This window comes from Aphelocoma coerulescens, chromosome 31, assembly GCF_041296385.1.
Source record: "Aphelocoma coerulescens isolate FSJ_1873_10779 chromosome 31, UR_Acoe_1.0, whole genome shotgun sequence".
Taxonomy (NCBI): domain Eukaryota; kingdom Metazoa; phylum Chordata; class Aves; order Passeriformes; family Corvidae; genus Aphelocoma; species Aphelocoma coerulescens.
The window spans coordinates 1,946,394-1,971,385 of NC_091044.1; the positions used below are offsets into that span (position 1 = coordinate 1,946,394).

At 65.7% G+C, this 24,992-nt stretch overlaps 2 protein-coding genes across 3 annotated transcripts; both read left to right on the top strand.

Annotated features, from left to right (window-relative positions):
• The first annotated feature begins 242 nt into the window (after positions 1 to 242).
• Positions 243 to 12,543, top strand: EML3 (EMAP like 3). Of its 2 annotated transcripts, XM_068998078.1 has the most exons (21): positions 243 to 300; positions 627 to 728; positions 1,365 to 1,393; positions 2,034 to 2,060; positions 2,135 to 2,258; positions 2,846 to 2,995; positions 4,315 to 4,384; positions 4,920 to 5,030; positions 5,644 to 5,739; positions 6,426 to 6,560; positions 6,646 to 6,766; positions 7,609 to 7,760; positions 8,336 to 8,461; positions 8,568 to 8,699; positions 9,121 to 9,188; positions 9,526 to 9,614; positions 9,999 to 10,096; positions 10,195 to 10,282; positions 10,917 to 11,015; positions 11,105 to 11,235; positions 12,267 to 12,543. In XM_068998078.1, exons 5-21 carry the CDS (start codon positions 2,152 to 2,154, stop codon positions 12,411 to 12,413), a joined length of 1,920 nt encoding a protein of 639 aa, XP_068854179.1. In that variant the 5' UTR covers positions 243 to 300; positions 627 to 728; positions 1,365 to 1,393; positions 2,034 to 2,060; positions 2,135 to 2,151; the 3' UTR covers positions 12,414 to 12,543. The 2 variants fall into 2 exon arrangements, with proteins under 2 accessions (XP_068854179.1, XP_068854178.1); XM_068998077.1 differs by lacking the exons at positions 243 to 300; positions 627 to 728 and having other exon boundaries at positions 1,368 to 1,393; positions 6,673 to 6,766.
• Positions 12,544 to 12,853: 310 nt separating this feature from the next.
• MTA2 (metastasis associated 1 family member 2) lies at positions 12,854 to 24,913 on the top strand. Its single transcript, XM_068998076.1, is given in 20 exon segments — positions 12,854 to 13,110; positions 14,144 to 14,211; positions 14,312 to 14,405; positions 15,227 to 15,344; positions 15,452 to 15,515; positions 15,612 to 15,729; positions 15,811 to 15,913; positions 15,994 to 16,093; positions 17,513 to 17,701; positions 17,789 to 17,863; positions 18,713 to 18,771; positions 18,880 to 18,977; positions 19,242 to 19,381; positions 21,219 to 21,447; positions 22,672 to 22,761; positions 23,179 to 23,330; positions 23,769 to 23,834; positions 23,836 to 23,918; positions 24,738 to 24,834; positions 24,836 to 24,913. Coding segments are annotated over 20 exon segments (2,043 nt in total). The 5' UTR covers positions 12,854 to 13,082; the 3' UTR covers positions 24,908 to 24,913.
• Positions 24,914 to 24,992: the final 79 nt, after the last annotated feature.

Consider the following 24,992-nt stretch of genomic DNA (forward strand, 5'->3'; position numbering starts at 1 on the left):
AGCTCGGGGTCCCGGGGGGGCTTTTGGGGGTCCTGACCTTTCTCTGCCCCCCCCCAGCACCCAGCGGAGCCCCCCCGGAGCCCCCCCCGGAGCCCCCCCGGAGCATCAGCGTGGGGACGCAGACGGAGGAGCCCCCCCCGAGCCCCCCGGAGCCCCCCGGGACGGGCGGGGCCCCCCCGGAGCCGCCCCCGCCGGGGTCCCCCCCGTGCCCCCCCCGCGCCGGCCTCCCCGGAGCCCCCGGCCCCCGAGCCCCCCCCCGGCGCCCCCCAGCCCGGCCCCGCGGGGACCCCGCAAAGAGCTGTGAGGAGGGGGAGGGGGGGACCCCCAAACTGGGGGGGGGCTGGGAGGGCTGGGAAGGGCCCCAAAGAGCCCCGTGGACCCCCCCAAACCCCTCGGGACCCCCCCGGGACCGCCCACTCATCCCCCTGACCCCCCCCCCCGTGGGAAATGGGGGCTGTGGGGGAGGGGCTGGGAGGGTTTGGGGGGGTGCGGGTGGGATTTTGGAGGGGGGGGGGGTGGGAGGTCTTCCCTGACGGTGCCCCCCCCATCCCCCGCCCTTCCCCTCGGACCCCCCAAATTCCCCCCTGTGCCCCCCAACCCCCCCAACCCCCCCGTGCCCCCCCCAGGCTGCGCCGCCACAGCTCCTCCTCGGGCCCCCCCAGCCCCCGGCAGCGCCTGAGCCGCAAAGCGGCGTCGTCAGCGAACCTCCTGCAGGGCAGCCCCGACAGGTGGGGACCCCCGCCCCAAAACAGCCCAGAACACCCCAAAGTACCCCAAAACAGCCCAGAACACCCCAAAGTACCCCCAGAACACCCCAAAGTACCCCAAAACAGCCCCAGAACACCCCAAAACAGCCCAGAACACCCCAAAGTACCCCCACAACACCCTAAAATACCCTAAAATACCCCCAAAATACCCCAAAATACCCCCCAAACCACCCTAAAATACCCCAAAATACCCCCAAATCACCCTAAAATACCCCCCAAAACACCCTCAAATACCCCAAAATCCCCCCAAATCCCCCAAAACACCCCAAAATACCCCCCTGGACTCCAAAATATCCCAAACACCCTAAAATACCCCCCAAACACCCCCCCCCCAGACCCCAAAATACCCCAAACACCCCCAAAATCCCCCAAAAATCCCCCCAAAATCCCCTCAAAATCCCCCAAATACTCCAAAATACCCCCCCCCCCCGGACCCTAAAACCTTCCCCCCACCCCCCCCCCCAAATCCCCCCCACGGCCAATCAGCTGCCGGGGAGACCCCAGAATTGGGGACCCCCCCCTCCCAGGCCCCCCCAAACCCCCCCAAACCCCCCCAGGTCACCCCAAAGCCCCCCAACCTCTGCCCCTCTCCCGCAGCCGCCCCAAGGAGCCGACCCTGAGCCCAGGTGGGGCCCGGGGGGGTTTTGGGGTGCGGGGGGGGGGTCTGGGGGGGATTTTGGGATGCAGGGGGGGATTCGGGGGCTTCGTTTTGGGGTTTTTTTGCGGGTCTGGGGTGCTCATTTTGGGGTAATTTCGGGGGGTGCAGGGGGTTATTTTAGGGGTTCATTCTGGGGGTTCAGGGGGTTCTTTTGGGGGTTATTTTTGGGGTTCTTTTGGGGGTTCGTTTTGGGGGTTCTTTTGGGGGTAATTTTGGGGGGTGCAGGGGGTTATTTTTGGGGTTCTTTTGGGGTTATTTTGGGGTGATTTTGGGGGTTCTTTTGGGGGTTCTTTTGGGGTGATTTTGGGGGTTCAAGGGGCTCTTTTTAGGGTTATTTTTGGGGTCATTTGGGGGGTTCTTTTGGGGTTCTTTTGGGGGTTCAGGGGGTTCTTTTGGGGTTACTTTTGGGGTTATTTGGGGGGTTCATTTGGGGGGTTCTTTTGGGGTTCTTTTGGGGATTATTTTTGGGTTGTTTTGGGGTTATTTTGGGGTTCTTTCGGGGGGTTATTTTTGGGGGGGGGTTCTGGGCCTTCATTCAGTGGCTTCATTCTGCTCATTTTGGGGCCGGGACCCCCCTTTTCCCCCTCCCCGCCCCCCCCCTTTTCCAGGGTCTCGCCGTGGGAACTACAACCTGGGTGAGGCTCGGGGGGGCCGGGCTGGCCCGGGGGGGTGCCGGGGCTTTTGGGGTGACCCCCGGGCCCCCCCACAGAGGGGGTGTCGGTGAAGATGTTCCTGCGGGGCCGCCCCATCACCATGTACGTGCCCTCGGGGCTCGGCCCCGTCGGGGGGCTCCGGGCAGAGCTGCCCCCGGAGCGGCTCCAGCTCGACTGGGTGTATCCTGCTGCAAGGGGGGGAGCCCAAAAATCCCGGGGAGAGCCCAAAAATCCCGGGGAGAGCCCAAAAATCCCGGGGGGGATCCCGAAATCCGGGGCGAAATCCCAAAATCCCCAAGGGAAATCCCAAAAATCTGGGGGGAAATCCCAAAATCCTGAGGGAAATGCCAAAATCCCTGAGGGAAATCCCAAAATCCTGAGGGAGATCTCTAAATCCGCAAGGGAAATCCCAAAAATTTGGGGGGAAATACCAAAAATCCTGAGGGAAATGCCAAAATCCCGAGGGAAATCCCAAAATCCCTGAGGGAAATCCCAAAAATCCCCAAGGGAAGTCCCAAAATCCCGAGGGAAATCCCAAAATCCCAAGGGAAATCCCAAAATCCCCAAGGCAAATCCCAAAATCCAAGGGGATCCCAAAAATCCCTGAGGGAAATCCCAAAATCCGAGGAAATCCCAAAAATCCTGGGAAAGGGCCCTGAAATCCCGGGGGTGGGGTCCACAAAACCCCGGGGGAGGACACCCCAAAAATCCCCCGAGGGATTCCCAGCGCTCCCAGTGCTCCCAGTGCTCCCTTGACGCCGTCCCAGTTACGGGTACCGGGGCCGGGACTCGCGCTCCAACCTGCACGTGCTGGGCTCGGGGGAGCTCGTTTACTTCATCGCCTGCGTCGTGGTGCTGCTGCAGCTGCCGGCGCGGCGCCAGCGGCACTACCTGCGGCACAGCGACTGCGTGCGCTGGTGAGGGCACCCCAAAACACCCAAAACACCCCAAAAACCCAAAAAACATCCCTGAAAACCCCAAAAAACCCCCCTGAAAACCCCATAGAGACTCCTCTGTACCCCGAACAGCCCCACCTGCGGCACAGCGACTGCGTGCGCTGGTGAGGGCACCCCAGAACACCCAAAACACCCCGAAATCACCCCAAAAACACCCAAAACACCCAAAAACCCCAAAAAACACCCCTGAAAACCCCAAAAAACACCCCTGAAAACCCCATAGAGACCCCTCTGTACCCCGAACAGCCCCTACCTGCGGCACAGCGACTGCGTGCGCTGGTGAGGGCACCCAAAAACACCCAAAACACCCCAAAAACCCCAAAAAACACCCCTGAAAACCCCAAAAAACCCCCCTGAAAACCCCATAGAGACCCCTCTGTACCCCGAACAGCCCCTACCTGCGGCACAGCGACTGCGTGCGCTGGTGAGGGCACCCCAGAACACCCAAAACACCCCGAAATCACCCCAAAAACACCCAAAACACCCAAAAACCCCAAAAAACACCCCTGAAAACCCCAAAAAACACCCCTGAAAACCCCATAGAGACCCCTCTGTACCCCGAACAGCCCCTACCTGCGGCACAGCGACTGCGTGCGCTGGTGAGGGCACCCAAAAACACCCAAAACACCCCAAAAACCCCAAAAAACACCCCTGAAAACCCCAAAAAACCCCCCTGAAAACCCCATAGAGACCCCTCTGTACCCCGAACAGCCCCTACCTGCGGCACAGCGACTGCGTGCGCTGGTGAGGGCACCCCAGAACACCCAAAACACCCCGAAATCACCCCAAAAACACCCAAAACACCCAAAAACCCCAAAAAACACCCCTGAAAACCCCAAAAACCCCCCTGAAAACCCCATAGAGACCCCTCTGTACCCTGAACAGCCCCTACCTGCGGCACAGCGACTGCGTGCGCTGGTGAGGGCACCCCAGAACCCCCAAAACACCCAAAACCCCAAAAAACACCCCTGAAAACCCCAAAAAACCCCCCTGAAAACCCCATAGAGACCCCTCTGTACCCCAAACAGCCCCACCTGCGGCACAGCGACTGCGTGCGCTGGTGAGGGCACCCAAAAACCCCCAAAACACCCCAAAAACCCCAAAATCCCCATAGAAACCCCCCCAAAAACCCCTTAGAGACCCCCCTGTGCCCCGAACAGCCCCCACCTGCCCCACAGCGGCGCTGCCCGATGGTGACACCCCACAAAACGGGGGGACCCCCTTTGGAGACCCCCTTACAGACCCCAAACCGGGGGGTCCCCCCCGTTTCCCCCCCCCAGCCTGGCCGTGCACCCCGACCGGCTCCGCGTGGCCACCGGACAGGCGGCCGGAGTGGACAAGGACGGAAAGGTGGGGACCCCCCAGGGACCCCCAGGACACCCCCAAGGACCCCCCCCGGGACCTCCCCCAGCACCCCTCCAGGGACCCCCAGGACCCCCCCAGGGACTCCCAGGGACCCCCAGGACACCCCAGGGACGCCCCCCAGGACCCCCAGTGACCCCCCCAGGGACCCCCAGTGACCCCCAGTGACCCCCAGGGACTCCCAGGGACCCCCAGGACACCCCAGGACACCCCCAGGACACCCCAGGGACCCCCAGGGACTCCCAGGGACCCCCAGGACACCCCCAGGACACCCCAGGGACCCCCCCCAGGGACCCCCAGGACACCCCCAGGACCCCCAGGGACCCCCCTGGGACCCCAATGCGGGCGTGGGGTGGGACAGGAGCCCCAAGACCCCTCGGGACCCCCTGGGACCCCTCGGTGACCCCGAGAAGGACAAACCCTGAACGGGCCAGGCCCCAACCTCCTCCTCCGTGACCTGAGACCCCAAAACCCCCCCAAGCCTCCCCAAAAACCTCCCCAAACCCCCCCAAAATGCCCCCAGCCCCTGCAGCCCATCGTGCACATCTGGGACTCGGCCACGCTCCAGACCCTGCAGCAGATCGGCCTCGGCTCCTTCGAGCGCGGCGTCGGCTCCCTCGCCTTCTCCACGGCCGTGAGTGCCCAAAGCACCCCTGACCGCCCCCAAACCAGCCCAAACCACCCCAAAACCACCCCTAAAATAGCCCCAAAACCCCCAAAACCGCCCAAACCACCACAAACCAGCCCAAAACACCCCAAAACCAGCCCAAACCACCCCAAAACCAGCCCAAAAACCCCCAAAACCCGCCCAAAGCACCCCTGACCGCCCCAAAACCAGCCCAAACCACCCCAAAACCAGCCCAAACCACCCCAAAAACCCCCAAAACATCCCAAAAACTCAAAACCAGCCCAAACCACCCTAAAAACAGCCCAACCCCCCCCCAAAACACCCCCAAACCAACCCAAAGTACCCCAAAACACCCCCAAAACAGCCAAAAACCCCCAAAACCAGCCCAAACCAGCCAAAAACCACCCCAAAAGCACCTGGGAACCCCAAAAGTCCCTCAAAACCCCTGGGACTCCCCAAAACCCCCTCAAAATGCCCCCCAAACACCCCAAACCCTCCAAAAAAAACCCCAAAAAAACCCTGGGAGCCCCAAACCCACCTCCCCAAAATGCCCCCCAAAACCCCTGGGACTCTTCAAAACCCAGGGCCGGGGGGGTTTGGGGTTTTTGGGGTCCCCCAGGACCAGGGCGCGTTCCTGTGCGTGGTGGACGACTCCAACGAGCACATGATGTCAGTGTGGGACTGCGCCCGCGGCACCAAGCAGGCCGAGGTCAAGGTGAGACCCCCAAAACCCACCCCAAACCACCCCAAAACCCACCCTAAACCCCCCAAAACCACCCCAATCCCCCCCAAAACCCACCCCAAATGCCCCAACCCCACCCCAAACCACCCCAAACTCAGATCAAAGCCCCCAAATCCATTCCTGAACCCACCCAAACCATCCCAAAACCCACCCAACCCCACTCCAAAACCCCCTAAAAACCCCCCAAACCCCTAAAACCCCATCCAAACCCCCCCAAAACCACCCCAAAACCCACCCAACCCCACTCCAAAACCCCCTAAAAACCCCCCAAACCCCTAAAACCCCACTCAAACCACCCCAAAACCACCCCAGAACCACCCCAGAACCCACCCAAACCACCCCAAAACCCACCCAACCCCACTCCAAAACCCCCTAAAAACCCCTAAAACCCCATCCAAACCCCCCCAAAACCACCCCAAAACCTACCCAACCCCACTCCAAAACCCCCTAAAAACCCCCCAAACCCCTAAAACCCCACTCAAACCACCCCAAAACCACCCCAGAACCACCCCAGAACCCACCCAAACCACCCCAAAACCCACCCAACCCCACTCCAAAACCCCCTAAAAACCCCTAAAACCCCATCCAAACCCCCCCCAAACCACCCCAAAACCCACCCAACCCCACTCCAAAGCCCCTAAAGCCCCCAAACCCCGCAGAGCACCAACGAGTCGGTGCTGACGGTGGAGTTCAACCCCCGCGACAGCAGCAGCATCATCAGCAGCGGCAAATCCCACGTCTACTTCTGGACCTGGAGCGGCAGCGCCCTGACCAAGAAGCAGGGGGTTTTTGGGGTGGGCTTCTGGGGTTTTTGGGGTGGGGTTCGGGGCCGGGGGGTGTTTTTTGGGGTGGCTGAGCCCCGGCTTGGCGGCCCCACAGAAGTACAAGAAGCCAAAGTTCATCCAGTGCTTCATCTTCGACGCGGCCGGCGCGGTGCTGACCGGGGACTCGGAGGGGAACATCCTCACCTGGACCAGGACGCCGGGCAAGGGGGGGAAAGGTGGGATTTGGGGGGGATTTGGGGGGTTTGGGGTGGGATTTGGGGAGATTTGGGGAGTGGGTTTTAAGGGGGAGCATCCTCACCTGGACCAGGACGCCGGGCAAGGGGGGGAAAGGTGGGGTTTGGGGGGGATTGGGGGGATTTCAGGGATTTGGGGTGGAGTTTGGGGGGTTTGGGGTGGGATTTGAGGGATTTGGGGAGATTTGGGGGGTTTGGGGTGGGATTTGGGGGGTTTGGGGTGGTTTTAAGGCAGTTTGAGGGGGTTTGGGGGAGATTTGGGGAGTGAGTTTTAAGGGGGAGCATCCTGAGCTGGAGCAGGATGCCAGGAAAGGGGGGGAAAGGTGGGATTTGGGGGGATTTGGGGGGTTTGGGGTGGAGTTTGGGGGGTTGAGCGGGTTTAGGGTGGGTTTGGGGTGGTTTTAAGGGAGTTTGGGCTGGGATTTGGGGAGTGGGTTTTGGGCTGGTTTTGGGCTGGTTTGAGGTGAATTTGGGCTGGTTTTGGGGTGGGTTTTAAGGGATGATTTTGTGGGGTGTTCTGGGGGTGGATTTGGGGTGAGTTTAGCGGCTGTTTTTGGGGTGGTTTTGAGCTGGTTTTGGGCTCTTTCTGGGGCTGCTTTTGGGGTGGATTTGGGGTGGATTTTGTGCTGGCTTTGGGCTCTTCCTGGCGCTGTTTTGGGGTGGATTTGGGGGATGATTTTGTGCTGGCTTTGGGCTCTTTCTGGGGCTGTTTTTGGGTGGATTTGGGGTGGATTTGGGGGATGATTTTGTGCTGGCTTTGGGCTCTTCCTGGCGCTGTTTTGGGGTGGATTTGGGGTGGATTTGGGGCTGACCCGGCCCCGCAGAGACGTACCAGATCGGGCTGCAGACGCGGGCCCACGAGGGCAGCGTGTTCGCGCTGTGCCGCCGCCGCGACGGGACCGTGCTCAGCGGGGGTGGCAAGGACCGCAGGGTGCTCAGCTGGAGCCCCACGCTCCAGCTGCTGCACGAGGTCGAGGTGGGAGACCCCAAAACCCACCCTGGGTACCCCAAAAATCTCCCTTAGTGCGCTAAAACCTTCCCTCGGTAGCCAAAAACGTTCCTGGGTACCCCAAAAATCTCCCTGGACACCCCGAAACCCACCCTGGGTACCCCAAAAATCTCCCTGGACACCCTGAAACCTGCCCTGGGTACCCCAAAACTCTGGGTGTCCCAAAACCCACCCTGGGTACCCCAAATCCTGCCAGGGCATCCCTCAAAATCCCCCCTGGATCCCGGATTCCGAAGGGCTGCGGGATGGGGGGGATTTGGGGGGGTGTTTGGGGGGTTTTTTTTGGGGTCTACCAGCTCCCCGAGCCCTTCAGGCGGTGCTGACGGGGGGATTTGGGGTTTTTTTGGGGTCTCCCAGCTCCCCGAGCCCTTCAGGCGGTGCTGACGGGGGGATTTGGGGTTTTTTTTGGGGTCTCCCAGCTCCCCGAGCCCTTCAGGCGGTGCTGACGGGGGGATTTGGGGTTTTTTTGGGGTCTCCCAGCTCCCCGAGCCCTTCAGGCGGTGCTGACGGGGGGCTTTGGGGTTTTTTTTGGGGTCCCCCAGCTCCCCGAGAGCTTCGGGGCCGTGCGGACGATCGCGGAGGGTCCCGGCGAGGAGCTGCTGGTCGGGACCACCCGGAACGCGCTGCTCCAGGGCACGCTGGGCTCCGGCTTCACCCCCATCGTGCAGGTGGGCTTTGAGGGGGGGGCTTTGAGGGGGGGGCTTTGGGGGGGGGGCTTTGGGGTGTCCTGGCACGGACACAAGGTGCTGACCCCCCCACTCCCCACCCCCCCAGGGTCACACGGATGAGGTTTGGGGTCTGGCCACGCACCCCAACTGCTGCCGCTTCCTGACGTGCGGCCACGACCGGCAGCTCTGCCTGTGGGACGGGCGGGAGCACGCGCTGGCCTGGAGCCTGGCGCTCGAGGTGGGCCGGGACCCCCGGGTTTGGGGCTGGGGGCACCCCAGGGGGGTCAGGGGGGTGGTTTGGGGGGGGTTGGGGGTCCAGAACGGACTGGGGAGGAGCAGGAGCGCGCCCCGGCTGGAGCCTGGTGCTGGGGGAGGGCGGGACCCCCAAATTTGGGGAGGGGGGCATCTGGGGAGGGGTCAGGAGCGCGGGTTGGAGCGGTTTGGGGGGTCGGGGGGGGGGTTTGGGGGTGCAGGGGGGGCTCCGGGAGCGGGAGCACGCCCCGGGTGGAGCCCGGTGCTGGGAGCCCCGAATTGGGGCTGGGGGCGCCGAGCCTGGGCTGGTGTCCAGGGCGGACCTTGGGGGTCGGGGCTCTGGGGGGGGGGTGGGGGGGTGTCCCGGGGTCCCTTGTTCCCCTCTGTGACCCCCCCTGACCCCCCAGGACACCGGGCTGTGCGCTGACTTCCACCCCGGGGGACACGTGGTGGCCGTGGGGCTCCTGACGGGGCGGTGAGGGACGGGGGGGACACGGGGGGGGACAGGGGGATGGGAGGGGGACACGGGGGGGACAGGGGGATGGGAGGGGGACACGGGGACGTGGAGGGGACAGGGAGATGTGGGTGGGGACACAGGGATGGGGGGACACAGGGATGGGGGGACACAGGGATGGGGGGGACAGGGGGACATGGGGGGACAGGGATGGGGGGGACAGGGGGAGACACAGGGATGGGGGGACAGGGGGACATGGGGGGCACACAGGGATGGGGGGGCACACAGGGATGGGGGGAGAGTGCCCATGGTCCCCTGGTGCCCCCCCGGTGCCCCCCCGGTGCCCCCCGCCCCGCAGGTGGCTGGTGCTGGACACGGGCACGCGGCAGCTCCTGGCCGGGGGCTCGGACGGCAACGAGCAGCTCTCGGTGGTGCGGTTCTCCCCGGGTGAGCCCCGGACCCTGAAGTGACCCCAAACTGACCCTGAAGTGACCCCAAACTGACCCCAAACTGACCCTGAAGTGACCCCGAAGTGACCCCGACCTGACCCTGAACTAACCCCGAACTTTCCCTGAAATGTCCCCAAACTGACCCTGAACTGACCCCGAACTTTCCCCGAAATGTCCCCAAACTGACCCCAACCTGACCCCAAAATGTCCCTGAAATGTCCCTGAACTGACCATGACCTGACCCCGAAATGTCCCTGAAATGTCCCCCACCTGTCCCTGACCTGCCCCTGACCCTCTCCCTGTCCCCAGCTCATGGGGAGCCCCCCCAGTGTGTGGGACCCCCCCCAACCCCGTGTCCCCCCTCGCCGCCCCCCAATTGCAGACGGGACCTTCCTGGCCATCGGCTCCCACGACAACTTCATCTACATCTACAGCGTGGCCGAGGGCGGCCGCAAGTTCAGCCGCTTCGGCCGCTGCACGGTGAGAGCGCCGGGCTTTGGGGGGGCTCTGGGGGGCTTTGGGGGGCTCTGGGGGTCCCCACCCCCCTCGGACCCCCGGTAAGCTCCCCTTGCCCCCAGGGCCACTCGAGCTTCATCACCCACCTGGACTGGTCCAAGGACGGCCGCTTCATCATGTCCAACTCGGGCGATTACGAGATCCTCTACTGTGAGGCTGGGGGGGGGTTGGGGGGGCTTCCCCTGGGTCTGATGGGACCCCCTGACCCTGCCAGGACCCTCCTGACCCTGCCAGGACCCCCAGGGCTCACCCTGACCCTGCCAGGAACCCCCTGACCCTGCCAGGACCCCTTGACCCTGCCAGGACCCCCAGGGCTCACCCTGACCCTGCCAGGAACCCCCTGACCCTGCCAGGACCCCTTGACCCTGCCAGGACCCTCCTGACCCTGCCAGGACCCCCAGAACTCACCCTGACCCTGCCAGGAACCCCCTGACCCTGATGGGACCCCCAGAGCTCCCCCTGACCCTGCCAGGACCTTTCTGAGCCTGCCAGGACCCCCAGAGCTCACCCTGACCCTACCAGGAACCCCCTGACCCTACCAGGACCCCTAGAGCTGATCCTGACCCTGCCAGGAACCCCCTGACCCTACCAGGACCCCTAGAGCTGATCCTGACCCTGCCAGGAACCCCCTGACCCTGCCAGGACCCCACTGGGACCCCCTGGATTTTAAAGCGGGGGGGGGGGGGGGGGGTGTATTTTCCCTCCCATCCCCAGATTTTCAGGGGGGTTTCACAGCCCCCTCCCCAAATTCCGGAGGTCTCCCCTCCCCTCCCCACCCCCCCAGGGGACGTCGCCGGGGGCTGCAAACTGCTCCGGAACCGCTTCGAGAGCCGCGACCGCGAGTGGGCCTCCTACACCTGCGTGCTGGGCTTCCACGTCTTCGGTGGGTCTGGGGGCTCCGTGGCGCCGGCCACGGGCATTTTTGGGGTGCTCCCCCCACCCCACGAGCCCCCCCTCCCCAAATCCCCGCAGGGGTCTGGCCCGACGGCTCCGACGGCACCGACATCAACTCGCTGTGCCGCTCGCACCACGAGCGCGTCGTGGCCGTGGCCGACGACTTCTGCAAGGTTCACCTGTTCCAGTACCCCTGCGCCCGGCCCAAGGTGGGCGGGGGGCTCCGGGGGGCTCCGGGGGGGCTCTGGGGGGCTCCAGGGGGGATCTGGGAGGTCTGGGGGAGCTGTGGGGGGCTCTGGGAGGCTCCGGGGGGGGCTTGGGGGGCTCTGGGGGGCTCCGGGGGGGTTCCAGGGGGCCTCTGGGTGGGCTGTGGGGGGCACGGGGGGGTCCGGGGGGGCTTGGGGGGCTCTGGGAGGCTCCGGGGGGGGCTTGGAGAGCTCAGGGGGGCTCTGGGGGAGCTGTGGGGGGGCTCTGGGGGGCTCCGGGGGGGCTTGGGGGGCTGAGGGGGGCGCCAGGGGGGGATTGGGGGGCTCAGGGGGGCTCCAGGGGGGCTCTGGGGGGGTACCGGGGGGGGCTCCGGGGGGGCTTGGGGGCTCTGGGGGGCTCCAAGGAGCTCCGGGGGACTCTGGGGGGACTCCGGGGGGCTCTGGAGGGCACCGGGGGTCTCTGGGGGAGTCTGGGGGGCTCCGGGGGAGCTCTGAGGGGCTCTGGGGGGCTCCAGGGGATCTGGGGGGGCTCCGGGGGGCACCGGGGGGCTCCAGGGGCGAGGAAAGGGGGGGTTATGGGGGTCCCGCACCCCAATTTTGGCCGTCGGGAGGGTCCCGGTTGTGCAAAGTTTGGCGGGTCTGGGGTCTCTGTGGGCGGGGGGAGGCTGGGGGTCGTGGGGGGGTGGGGAGGGGGACAGATCCTCAGGAGGGGGGGTCAGGGGGGTCCCAGATGCCAGTTTGGGGGGTCAGGAGGGGTCCAGACCCCAATTTGGGGGGGTCAGGTGGGTCCGGACTCACCTGGGGGGGGGCTTGGGGTGCCCAAGAGGGTCCCAGGCCCCAATCCGGGGGGGTCAGCGCTGGTCCCACCCCCCCAGGTTGGGCATTTTGGGGTGGGGGGGGTCCCCAAGCCCCCCAATTTGGGGTGGGAGCGGCTCTGTGTGTGTGAGGGAGACACCACGTGACCCCTCACGTGTGCCCCTCACGTGTGCCCCTCACGTGTGCCCCTCACGTGTGCCCCCCACACACCCCCTCAGGCGCCCAGTCACGTGTACGGCGGGCACGGCAGCCACGTGACCAACGTGCGCTTCACGCACGACGACGGGCACCTGGTGTCGCTGGGCGGCAAGGACACCAGCGTGTTCCAGTGGCGAGTGCTGCCCGGCGACCCCGAGCCGCGCTGAGCCCCGCCGCGCTTCCTCCTCGCTGCTTCCTCTTCCCTTTTCCCCTTCCTGGGACCAAAGAGCGGGTGGGTGCGTGGGTGTGAAGGGAGGGGTTGGTTGAAGCCTCCCCGCCCCTCATCCCCCCCCCCCGCCCCCCGCGTTTTCGCGCTGCACTGTGAGAGGCGTCAATAAAGCCTTGGGGTCAGGGCTGGGGCCCCGCCGCTTGCTCGCGCCGGAGATCGCCGCCACTTCCCGGAAGCGCCGCGGGTTCTTCCTCCTCCGCCCTCGAGGCCTTTCCGGTGCTGGCGGAACTCGCCGAGCGCGTTCCGGAAAGAGACGAGGCCCAGCGGAGGAGTGGCGGAAAGAGCCGAGGTTAAGCCGAGGCTTCCCCGAAGCCTGGCCGAAAAGTGACGAGGCCGCTCCGGAAGCGCCCGAGGCGCCGCCGAGCTCGTGCCGGGGGTGTCCGAGCAGCTCCGGAAGTGCCCGAGCGACTCCGGAGGAGCCCGAATCCTCTCCGGAGGTGCCCGAGAGGCCGTGTCGGAGGTTCCCGAACTTTTCCGGGAGCGCCCGAAGCTGCTCCGGAGGTGCCCGAAGGGCTCCGAACCGGCCGTGCCGGCGCGGAGGCGGCGGGAGCGGCGATGAAGCGCGGCCGGGGCCGGGCCCGGGGGTAGCGCGGCCGAGCGAGCGGCCATGGCGGCCAACATGTACCGCGTCGGCGGTGAGCGGGCCGGGGGCCGCGGGGCGCCGGGACGGGGCCGGGAGGGACGGCAGGAAGGGGCCGGGGGGGGGCCCTGAGGGGATTTGGGGGGTCCCGGAACGCGGGGCGGTCTGTGAGGGGATTTGGGGGTTCCGTGAGGCGCGGGGAGGCCCGTGAGGGGGTTTGGGGGGGGTCTGTGAGGAGAGACGGGTCCCGGAAAGGGGAAGGCGTGAGGGGAGTGGGGGTCCCACAACAAAAAGGGGGGGTCTGTGAGGGGAGGGGAGTCCCGGAAAGAGGCGGGGGGGTGTCGTGAGGGGGTTTGAGGGTCCCGAAAGGGAGGGGGGTCCTGTGAGGGAATTTAGGGGGTTTCAGAAAGGAGAAGGGGGATCCTGTGAGGAGATTTGGGGGTCCCGTGAGGGGATTTGGGGGGTTCCGGAAAGGAGGAGGTCCCGTGAGGGATTTAGGGGGTCCCGTGAGGGATTTAGGGGGTCTGTGAGAGGAAGGGGGGTCCCAGGAAGAGGGAGGGGTCCCAAAAAGAGGGAGGGGTCCCGTGAGGGGATTTTGGGGGGTCTCGTGGGGAGGAGTTGGGGGGGGTCCTATGGGGGAATTTGGGGGGTTCGTGAGGGGTTATGAGGGGAGTCTGTGTGAGGACGGGGGGGTCCCGTGAGGGGATTTGGGGGTTCATGGGGAGGGACCCCAATTCCTGAGGCCCGGAGGTGGGAGACCCCCCTCCCTCCCCCCAAAAATCTAAAGGGAAAAGTGAGGGGGGGGGGGCTCTTGGATGAGAGGGAGAATGGGGAGCCCAGGAGGGGGAACCCCGACATTTTGGGGGGGGTCTTGTCCTCCCCATCTGTGAGGGGAGGGTCTGGTCTATAATGGGGGGGCTTGGGGGTCCCCATGTCTGCAAGGGGAAGGGGGGGCTGGGGGTGCATCTGTGAGGGGGGGGACCCCCAAATTTTTGCAGGAGAAGGAGGATGGGCGAGAAAATGGATTTTGAGGGGGGGCTCCCCTCATGGCCCCCCCATTTTTCCTCCTCCCCCCACCCCTTCCCCAGACTACGTCTACTTCGAGAACTCCTCCAGCAACCCCTACCTGGTGCGGCGCATCGAGGAGCTCAACAAGGTGAGCCCCCCGCCCCACAACCCTCCCCGTGGTCCTGGGGGGTGTCCTCAAGCCTGGGGGGGCTCCCCTTGACCCCCTGTGCCCCCCAAACCCCCCCCAGACGGCCAATGGCAACGTGGAGGCCAAGGTGGTTTGTCTGTTCCGGCGGCGCGACATCTCCAGCAGCCTCAACAGCCTGGCCGACAGCAACGCCCGTGAGTGGGGGGTTTTGGGGGGGTTTGGGGGGGGTTTTGGGGGGTTTTAGAGACAGTGGGGGCAGCCTTAACAGCCAGGCTGACAGCAATGCCTGTGAGCGGGGGGTTTGGGGGGGTTTTGGGGGGGTTTAGAGAGGGTGGGGGCAGCCTTTAAAGCCTGGTCTACAGCAGTGCCTGTGACTGGGGGGTTTTGGGGAGTTTGGGGGGGGGTTTAGAGAGGTTGGGCGCAGCTCCAACAGCCTGGCTGACAGCAACGCCCGTGAGTGAAGGGTTTTGGGGGGATTTTGGGGGGTTTGGGGGGGTTTTGGGGAGGGTGGGGGCAGCTTCAGCAGCCTGGCTGACAGCAATGCCTATGAGCTGGGGGTTTGGGGGGATTTTGGGGGGGGATTTTGGGGGGTTTTGGAGGGGGTGGGGGGTAGATCCTCCCTTAGTGTTGCTGCTGGTTTGGGGGGTCAGGGTTTTGGGGGGGTCAGGGTTTTGGGGGGGTCCCCTCCCAAAGGAGTGCCCCCAATTCAAGGGGGGGGTGGAGCTGCTCTGGTCATCCCCGCCACCCTTGGGATGATTTTTGGGGGGGGGCTTTGTTCATTTTGGGGGGGTCACAGCTGCACCTCAGTGTGGGGGGGGAAGGACTGGACCCCCACCCACACCCCTCCCTCAAACTGGGGGGGCTCTGCCCTTCCTGGGGGGGTCCCCACTCTCCCTCCCCTCCCTGGGGCCGCTGCCAAAACACCGGGGGGGGGGTTTTGGGAGAACAATGGCCCTCCCAGCTGGATTTTGGGGGGGGGGGACACCCCCGTGTGACCCCCCCGCGGCCCCCCCAGGCGAGTTCGAGGAGGAGTCGAAGCAGCCGCCGATGACGGAGCAGCAGCGGCACCAGCTCAAGCACCGGGAGCTGTTCCTGTCCCGCCAGTTCGAGTCGCTCCCGGCCACCCACATCCGGTACGGGGGGCAAAAAGGGGGCTGGGGGGGCAAAAAGGGGGCTGGGGGGGCACCCCGTGCCTGGGGAGGGGGCTCGGGGTGAGCCCTCCCCGCGATTTCCTGCGCAGGGGGAAATGCAGCGTGACGCTGCTCAACGAGACCGACATCCTGGGGCAGTACCTGGAGAAGGAGGTGAGCTCTGTGTGCCCCAAAAACGGGGCTGGGGGGGCGTTTTGGGGGTCTCCCCACCCCGTTGAGCCCCCCCCTCGATGCGCCCCCTCCCCACAGGATTGTTTCTTCTACTCGCTGGTGTTCGACCCCGTGCAAAAAACGCTGCTGGCGGACCAGGGCGAGATCAGGGTGGGCTGCAAGTACCAGGCCGAGATCCCCGAGCGCCTGGCTGAAGGTTTGGGGGGTTCTGGGGGGGGCTCTGGGGGGTGCAGGATTGATTGAGGGGGGGGTCACCCTGAGAGCCCCTCCCCCCCAGGTGAGTCGGACAACCGGAACCAGCAGAAGATGGAGATGAAGGTGTGGGACCCCGACAACCCCCTGACCGACCGGCAGATCGACCAGTTCCTGGTGGTGGCTCGGTGAGGGGGGAACTGGGAGAGCTGGGAGGGGGTTGGGGGGATCGAGGGGACCCCCCTGACCCCCCCTGTGTCCCCCCCAGGGCCGTGGGGACGTTTGCCCGGGCGCTGGACTGCAGCAGCTCCATCCGCCAGCCCAGCCTGCACATGAGCGCGGCCGCGGCCTCGCGCGACATCACCCTGGTGAGAGGGGCCCCCGAGCCCCCCGGGCACCCCAGAACTGCTCAGAGCCCCCCATTTCACACTGAGGCACCCCAGAACTGCTCAGAGCCCCCCATTTCACACTGGGGCACCCCAAAGCTTCCTCAGAGCCCCCCATTTCACACTGGGACACCCCAAAGCTTCCTCAGAGCCGCCCATTTCACACTGGCATGCCCCAAAACTTCCTCAGAGCCCCCCATTTTTCACTGAGACACCCCAGAACTCCTCAGAGTCCCCCCCATTTCCCACTGAGACACCCCAAAAGCACCCGAGGTTCTCCCAGCTCCCATGGGACACCCCGATATCTCCTTAGGGCCACCTGGGACTGCTCATAAATCAGCCCAGTTCTCTGCTGGGGTACCCCAAATCCTCCCTGGAGCCCCCAGATCCTCGCCAAACCCCCTTTAGCCACCCCAGGAGTCCTTTAGAGCCTCTGTTAGAGCCTTCCCAGTGCCCCCAGTGCCTCCAGTACGCCCCATTGCCCCCAGTTCCACGCCATGGCCACACTGGTGCCACCGGGGGACCCCCAAACCTGCCCCAAACCCCCTGTTTGAGCCCCTCCCAGTGCCCCCAGTACACCCCATTGCCCCCAGTTCCACGCCATGGACACGCTGCAGAGGAATGGCTACGACCCGGGGGGGCTGTGGGACCCCCAAACCCCCTCCAACCTGCCCCAAACTCCCTGTTCGAGCCCCCCCCAGTGCCTCCCAGTGCCCCCAGTTCCACACCATGGACACGCTGCAGAGGAATGGCTACAACCTGGGGGGGCTGTGGGACCCCCAAACCTGCCCCAAACCTGCCCCAAACCCCCTGTTTGAGCCCTCCCAGTGCTCCCAGTGCCCCCAGTACTCCCCCTTGCCCCCAGTTCCACGCCATGGACACGCTGCAGAGGAATGGCTACAACCTGGGGGGCTGTGGGACCCCCAAACCCCCTCAAACCTGCCCCAAACTCCCTGTTTGAGTCCCCCCAGTGCCTCCCAGTGCCCCCAGTACGCCCCATTGCCCCCAGTTCCACGCCATGGACAGGCTGCAGAGGAACAGCTATGATCTGGGGGGCTGTGGGACCCCCAAACCCCCTCAAACCTGCCCCAAACTCCCTGTTCGAGCCCCCCCAGTGCCTCCCAGTGCCCCCAGTTTCACGCCATGGACATGCTCCAGAGGAATGGCTACAACCTGAGGGGCTGTGGGACCCCAAACCCCCTCAAACCTGCCCCAAACTCCCTGTTTGAGTCCCCCCAGTGCCTCCCAGTGCCCCCAGTACTCCCCATTGCCCCCAGTTCCACGCCATGGACACGCTGCAGAGGAACGGCTACGATCTGGGGGGGGCTGTGGGACCCCCAAACTCCCTGTTTGAGCCCTCCCAGTGCTCCCAGTGCCCCCAGTACTCCCCATTGCCCCCAGTTCCATGCCATGGACACGCTGCAGAGGAACGGCTACGACCTGGCGCGGGCCATGGCCACGCTGGTGCCGCAGGGGGGGCCGGTGCTGTGCCGGGACGAGATGGAGGAGTGGTCGGCGTCCGAGGCCATGCTCTTCGAGGAGGCCCTGGAGAAGTACGGCAAGGACTTCAACGACATCCGGCAGGACTTCGTGAGTGGGGGAGGGTCCTGGGGGTGGGGAGGGGGCTCAGGGACCCCCCCCCAGCCCCACCCCGAGCTCAGGGTCCGCTGCCCGCAGCTGCCCTGGAAGTCGCTGGCCAGCATCGTGCAGTTCTACTACATGTGGAAAACCACGGACCGCTACATCCAGCAGGTGGGGGGCTGGGGGGGGGTGGGGGTTTGGGGGCTGAGATGGGGGTTTGGGGGGTGGTAAGGGGGTTTGGGGGGTGATAGGGGGGTTTGGGGGGTGGTAAGGGGGTTTGGGGGGTGATAAAGGGGTTTGGGGTCTGAGATTGGGGTTTGGGGGGTGGTAAGGGGGGGTGGTAAGGGGGTTTGGGGTCTGAGATTAGGGTTTGGGGGGTGGTAAGGGGGGGTGGTAAGGGGTTTTGGGGGCTGAGATGGGGGTGATGGGGGGTGGGGGGTGGTAAGGGGGTTTGGGGGGTGGTAAGGGGGGCTGGTAAGGGGGCTTGGAGGCTGAGATGGGGGTTTGGGGGGTGATTTGGGGGTCCCAGGGGCTGATAAAGGGGTTTGGGGGCTGATAAGGGGGGCTGGTAAGGGGGTTTGGGGGCTGAGATGGGGGTTTGGGGGGTGATAAGGAGGTCCCAGGGGCTGATAAAGGGGTTTGGGGACTGATATAGGGGTTTGGGGGGTGGTAAGGGGGTTTGGGGGCTGAGATGGGGGTTTGGGGGCTGGTAAGGGGGAGTGGTAAGGGGGTTTGGGGGCTGATAAGGGGGTTTGGGGGGAGATATGGGGGTTTGGGGGTTGATATCGGGGTCTGGAGGGCTGAGGTGGGGGTTTGGGGGCTGATAGGGGGGTTTGGGGGCTGATAAGGGCTCTGGGGGGGATGATTTGGGGGTGGTTCTGGGGGACTCTGGGGGTTCTGGTGAGCTGTGGAGTTTTGGGGCGCTGATTTGGGGGTCCCATGGGGCTGATTTGGGGGCCTGTGGGGTTTTGGGGGGGGCTCAGTGCCCCCCACCCCGCGTGACCCCCTCCCTGCTCGCAGAAGAGGCTGAAGGCGGCCGAGGCCGACAGCAAACTGAAGCAAGTCTACATCCCCACCTAGTGAGTGGGGGGGCTCTGGGGACCCCCTGCCGGGCCTGGGGGGGCACAGGAGACCCCCCAGCGACCCCCCCAAACCCCTCTGACCCCCCCTGCTCCCCTTTCCCGCAGCACCAAACCCAACCCCAACCAGATCATCTCGGTGGGCTCCAAGCCCGGCGTCAACGGGGCCGGCTTCCAGAAGGGGCTGAGCTGCGAGAGCTGCCACAGTCAGTGCGGCCTGGGGGGGCTTGGGGGGGTCCTCAGGGCGTCCTGGGGGGGGCTCCAGGGCGTTTGGGGGGGTCCCTGAGGTCTTTGGGGGTCTCTGGCGTTTGGGGAGCAGGAATTTGGGGGGGTTCCAGAAGGAGCTCCCTGGCGTTTTGGAGCCTCCTGGGATGGGGTCTGGGGAGGCCCCTGGGGGTTTGGGGGGTGGTCCCTGGGTCTTTCCTCAGCATCCCAGTCCTCCCAGTAACGCCCAGTTGCCCCCCCAACAGCGTCCCAGTCCCCCCAGTGGTACGCCTGGGGCCCCCCCAACATGCAGTGCCGCCTCTGCGCCTCGTGCTGGATCTACTGGAAGAAATACGGGGGGCTCAAGACCCCCACCCAGCTGGAGGGGGTGACCCGCAGCGCCTCGGTGAGCCCCCAGAGCCCACAGTTCCACTTAGGGACCCCCAAAAACCTCCTGGGACACCCCAAATTCCACTTAAGGACATCCCAAACCCCCCTGGGATGCTCCAGTCCCCACTTAGGGCCTTCCCGTTTCCTCCAGGACGCCCCAAACCCCCCCTTAGAGCTTCCTAAAGCCCCTTAAGAGCCCCCAGACTCACCCTAGAGCCCCCCAAAGCCCCGTTAGAATCCCCCAAACTCCCTTTAGAATCCCCCAAACGCCCCTTGGAGTCCCCCAACCCCCCCCTTGGGGTCTCCTAAACCCCCTTTAGAACCCCTCAAACCCCCCTAAACCCCCTTTGGAGTCCCCCCAGCTCCCTTTAGAGCCCCCAAACCCCTCTAAAGCTCCTTAATTTTCTCTGGGACCCCCCTGACCCCCCATAACTTCACAGAAACCCCACTCCTGGGGTCACCTGTCCCCATCCACCAACACAGGCTGGTTTTGGGGGGGGGTTGGGGGTGATTTTGGGGCTGTAGACCCCCCTGGGACACCCCTGACCCCCCGTAATCCCACAGGAGTCCCACACACAGGGTCACCTGTCCCCATACACCAACACAGGGTGTTCTGGGGTGGTTTTTAGTGGGGTTTGGGGGTGATTTTGGGGGTTGGGACCCCCCTGGGACCTCTCTGGGCCCCCCCTGGCCCCCCCATAATCCCACAGGAGCCGTACTCCCGGGGGCACCTGTCCCCATACACCAACAGAGGGTGGTTTTTGGTTGGATTTGGGGGTGATTTTGGGGGTGCAGACCTCCCTGGGACACCCCTGGAGTGTTCTGGGGTGGGTTTTGGTTGGGTTTGGGGGGTTTTTTGGGGCTGTAGACCCCCCTGGGCCCCCCCTGACCCCCCGTAATCCCACAGGAGCCACACTCCTGGGGTCACCTGTCCCCATACACCAACACAGGGTGGTTTTTGGTGGGATTTGGGGGTGATTTTGGGGGTGCAGACCCCCCTGGGCCCCCCTGACCCCCATAATCCCACAGGAGCCGTACTCCCGGGGGCACCTGTCCCCATACACCAGCACAGGGCGTTCTGGGGTGGTTTTTGGTTGGATTTGGGGGTGATTTTGGGGGTGCAGACCCCCCTGGGACCCCCTGGGCCCCTCCTGACCCCCCGTAATCCCACAGGAGCCGCACTCCCGGGGGCACCTGTCCCCATACACCAACACAGGGTGTTCTGGGGTGGTTTTTAGTGGGGTTTGGGGGTGATTTTGGGGGTGCAGACCCCCCTGGGCCCCCCCTGACCCCCCATAATCCCACAGGAGCTGTACTCCCAGAGTCACCTGTCCCCATACACCAGCACAGGGTGGTTTTTGGTTGGATTTGGGGGTGATTTTGGGGCTGCAGACCCCCCTGGGACCCCCTGGGCCCCTCCTGACCCCCCGTAATCCCACAGGAGCCGTACTCCCGGGGGCACCTGTCCCCATACACCAGCACAGGGCGTTCTGGGGTGGTTTTTGGTTGGATTTGGGGGTGATTTTGGGGGTGCAGACCCCCCTGGGCCCCCCCTGACCCCCCATAATCCCACAGGAGCTGTACTCCCAGAGTCACCTGTCCCCATACACCAGCACAGGGTGGTTTTTGGTTGGATTTGGGGGTGATTTTGGGGCTGCAGACCCCCCTGGGACCCCCTGGGCCCCTCCTGACCCCCCGTAATCCCACAGGAGCCACACTCCCGGGGGCACCTGTCCCCATACACCAACACAGGGCGTTCTGGGGTGGTTTTTAGTGGGGTTTGGGGGTGATTTTGGGGCTGCAGACCCCCCTGGGACCCCCTGGGCCCCCCCTGACCCCCCGTCATCCCACAGGAGCCGCACTCCCGGGGGCACCTGTCGCGGCCCGAGGCGCAGTCGCTGTCCCCGTACACGACGAGCGCCAGCCGGGCCAAGCTGCTGGCCAAGAACCGGCAGACGTTCCTGCTGCAGACCACGCGGCTGACGCGGCTCTCGCGCCGCCTGTGCCGGGACGTGCTGCAGCCGCGGCGCGCCGCGCGCCGGCCCTACGCGCCCATCAACGCCAACGCCATCAAGGCCGAGTGTGAGCGGGGTTGGGGGGCAAGAAATGGGGGTTTGGGGGGCAAAATGGGGGGGAAAATGGGGGTTTGGGGGAAAAATGGGGGTTTGGGGGGCAAAATGGGGGTTTGGGGGTGTATGGGGGTCCTTATGCTCCCATCAGTGCCATCGCCATCAAGGCTGAGTGTGAGCGGGGTTGGGGGGGCAAAAAATGGGGGGTTGGGGGTGTTTTGGGGGGTGTATGGGATCCTTACGTCCCCATCAACGCCAACGCCATCAAGGCCGAGTGTGAGAGGGGTTGGGGGGCAAAAAATGGGGGTTTGGGGGGAAAAAATGGGGGTTTGGGGGGAAAAATGGGGGTTTGGGGGGAAAAATGGGGGTTTGGGGGTGTTTTGGGGGTGTATGGGGTCCTTATGCTCCCATCAGTGCCATCGCCATCAAGGCTGAGTGTGAGCGGGGTTGGGGGGCAAGAAATGGGGGTTTGGGGGGAAAAAATGGGGCTTTGGGGGGAAAAATGGGGGTTTGGGGGGCAAAAAATGGGGGTTTGGGGGGAAAAATGGGGGTTTGGGGGTGTTTGGGGGTGTATGGGGTCCTTATGCTCCCATCAGTGCCATCGCCATCAAGGCTGAGTGTGAGCGGGGTTGGGGGGGCAAAAAATGGGGGTTTGGGGGTGTTTTGGGGGGTGTATGGGATCCTTACGTCCCCATCAACGCCAACGCCATCAAGGCCGAGTGTGAGAGGGGTTGGGGGGCAAAAAATGGCGGTTTGGGGGGAAAAAATGGGTGTTTGGGGGTGTTTGGGGGGAAAAATGGGGGTTTGGGGGGAAAATGGGGGTTTGGGGGGAAAAATGGGGGTTTGGGGGTGTTTTGGGGGTGTATGGGGTCCTTATGCTCCCATCAGTGCCATCGCCATCAAGGCTGAGTGTGAGCGGGGTTTGGGGGGAAAAATGGGGCTTTGGGGTGCATGGGCCCCCTTTCAATGCCAGCATTGTCAAGGCTGAGGGTGAGCGGGCTTTGGGGGGAAAAACGGAGATTTTTGGGGGGCTTTGGGGGTGTCTGGGACCCCCTACACCCCCATCAACCCCATCAAGGCTGACTGGGAGCGGGGTTAGGGGCAAAAACGGGGTTTGGGACCCCCGTCCAGGCCGAGCGTGGGTGTCAGGAGTGGGGGGGGGCGGGGGACCCCCGCTCTGTGCCCGAGGTGGGGGGGGGGGGCTCTGAGGCGCTGACCCCCCCCCCGGCCCCCCCAGGCTCCATCCGGCTGCCCAAGGCCGCCAAGGCCCCCCTGAAGATCCACCCGCTGAGCCGGCTGCCGCTCGCCGCCATCGTCAAGGAGCTGGGTGAGGGGGGGTCCTGGGGGTGTGTGGGGGGCTCTGGGGGGGTCCTGGGATGAGGGGGGGGGTCCCTGGAGTGAGGGGGGGCCCTGGGGGTGAGGGGGGTCCTGGGGTGACGGGGGGCCCTGGGGGGGGGTCCCTGGGGTGATGGGAGGTCCCTGGGGTGGTCCTGGGGGTGAGGGGGGATCCCTGGAGTGAGGGGGGGTCCTGGGGGTGAGGGGGGTCCTGGGGGTGACGGGGGGCCCTGGGGGGGGTCCCTGGCCTGGGGGGGGCTGGGGGATACAGGAGGGGGGGTCCCAGTGGCCATGAGGGGGGGGTGGGTGCAGAAAGGGGGGTGACCCCAGGGTGTGGGGCAGTTGTGAGGGGGGGGGTTCAGGGCTGGATTTTGGGAATGGGGCGGCCCTGACCCCCCCTCCCCCGCAGCGGCTCAAGCCCCCCTGAAGCCGAAGACCCCCCGAGGCACCAAGACCCCGATCAACAGGAACCAGCTGAGCCAGAGCCGGGGGCTGGCGGGGCTGGGGGGCAAGAGGGGCTACGAGGGGGGGGGCGATGGCCACCGGCCCCCCCGGATGAGGGTACGGGGGGGGGGGATGGGGAGGGGGCTGTGGGTGATTGACGGGGGGGGGCTGTGGGAGGGCAAAGGGCAATTTGGGGGTGATTGACGGGGGGTGGGGCCTGTGGGGGTGGGGTGGGAGGTGATTGACAGGAGCTGGGGTGATTGACAGGGAGCAGCGCCCTGGGGGTGGAGCTGGGGGTGATTGACGGGAGCGTGGCGGTTTGGAGGAGAGCGTGATTGGCCAGCAAGGGTTTGTGGGCGGGGACTGAGCTTGATTGACGGGGGGCGTTGTGGGGGGGGCTTGGGGCGGGGGGGTTTAGGGGTGACTGACAGCTCGCGGCGCGTTATGATTGGCCGCTTGGGGGGGCGCGCGCGCGCGGTGGGCTGCGATTGGCCGGGGGGGCGCGCGCGGCGCGCTGCGATTGGCCGGGGGGCGGGGCCTGACGCTCCCGCGCAGGTCGGGACGGCGGCGCTGCCGTTCTCGGCCAACGGGCGCCCCCTGGCGGCCGCGCTGCGCCCCGCGCCCCCCCCCCGGCACCAAACGGCAGAAACTGAACCCGGCGGACGCCCCCAACCCCGTGGTGTTCGTGGCCACCAAGGACACCCGGTACGGGCCGGGCTGGGGGGTCTGGGGGGGTCTGGGGGGGTCCCGAGCCTGGGGGTGTTCGTGGCCACCAAGGACACCCGGTACGGGCCGGGCTGGGGGGTCTGGGGGGGTCCTGAACCTGGGGGTGTTCGTGGCCACCAAGGACACCCGGTACGGGCCGGGCTGGGGGGTCTGGGGGGGTCCTGAAGCTGGGGGTGTTCGTGGCCACCAAGGACACCCGGTACGGGCCGGGCTGGGGGGTCTGGGGGGGTCCTGAACCTGGGGGTGTTCGTGGCCACCAAGGACACCCGGTACGGGCCGAACTGGGGGGTCTGGGGGGGTCCTGAACCTGGGGGTGTTCGTGGCCACCAAGGACACCCGGTACGGGCCGAACTGGGGGGTCTGGGGGGGTCCTGAACCTGGGGGTGTTCGTGGCCACCAAGGACACCCGGTACGGGCCGGGCTGGGGGGCCCCGAGGGGGTCTGGGAGGGTCCCGAACCCCGTGGTGTTCGTGGCCACCAAGGACACTCGGTACGGGCCGGGCTGGGGGGTCTAGGGGGGTCTGGGGGGGTCCCGAACCTGGGGGTGTTCGTGGCCACCAAGGACACTCGGTACGGGCGGGGGCTGGGGGGGTCCCGAGAGGGTCTGGGGAGGGTTGGGGGGTCGCCGGGGGGGTCCCGAGCCCGGTGGTGTTGGCAGCCACCAGGAACGCCCAATATGGGATGAATTTGGGGGGCCCTGGGGTAGGGAACCCACAGGAACCGGGGGGGGGGCAGGGGGGGTCTGAGGGGTTTTTGGGGCTCCGTGGGTGACCCCCCCTCTGTTCCCCCCCTCGCCAGGGCGCTGCGGAAGGCGCTGACGCACCTGGAGCTCCGTCGGGCCGCCCGGCGCCCCAACCTCCCCCTCAAGGTGAAGCCGGGGCTGCCCCTGCGCCCGGGGGGGGGCCCTGGCGCCCCCCGCCCCCCCCCACCCCGCCAGCACCTCGGAGCCCATCGTGCTCGAGGACTGACCCCGAGCCCCCCCCCGAGCCCCCCCGGCCCGGCCCCTTTTGTATTTTTTTTTATTTCCATAGAAAAACTCGCGGGGGGGGTTGG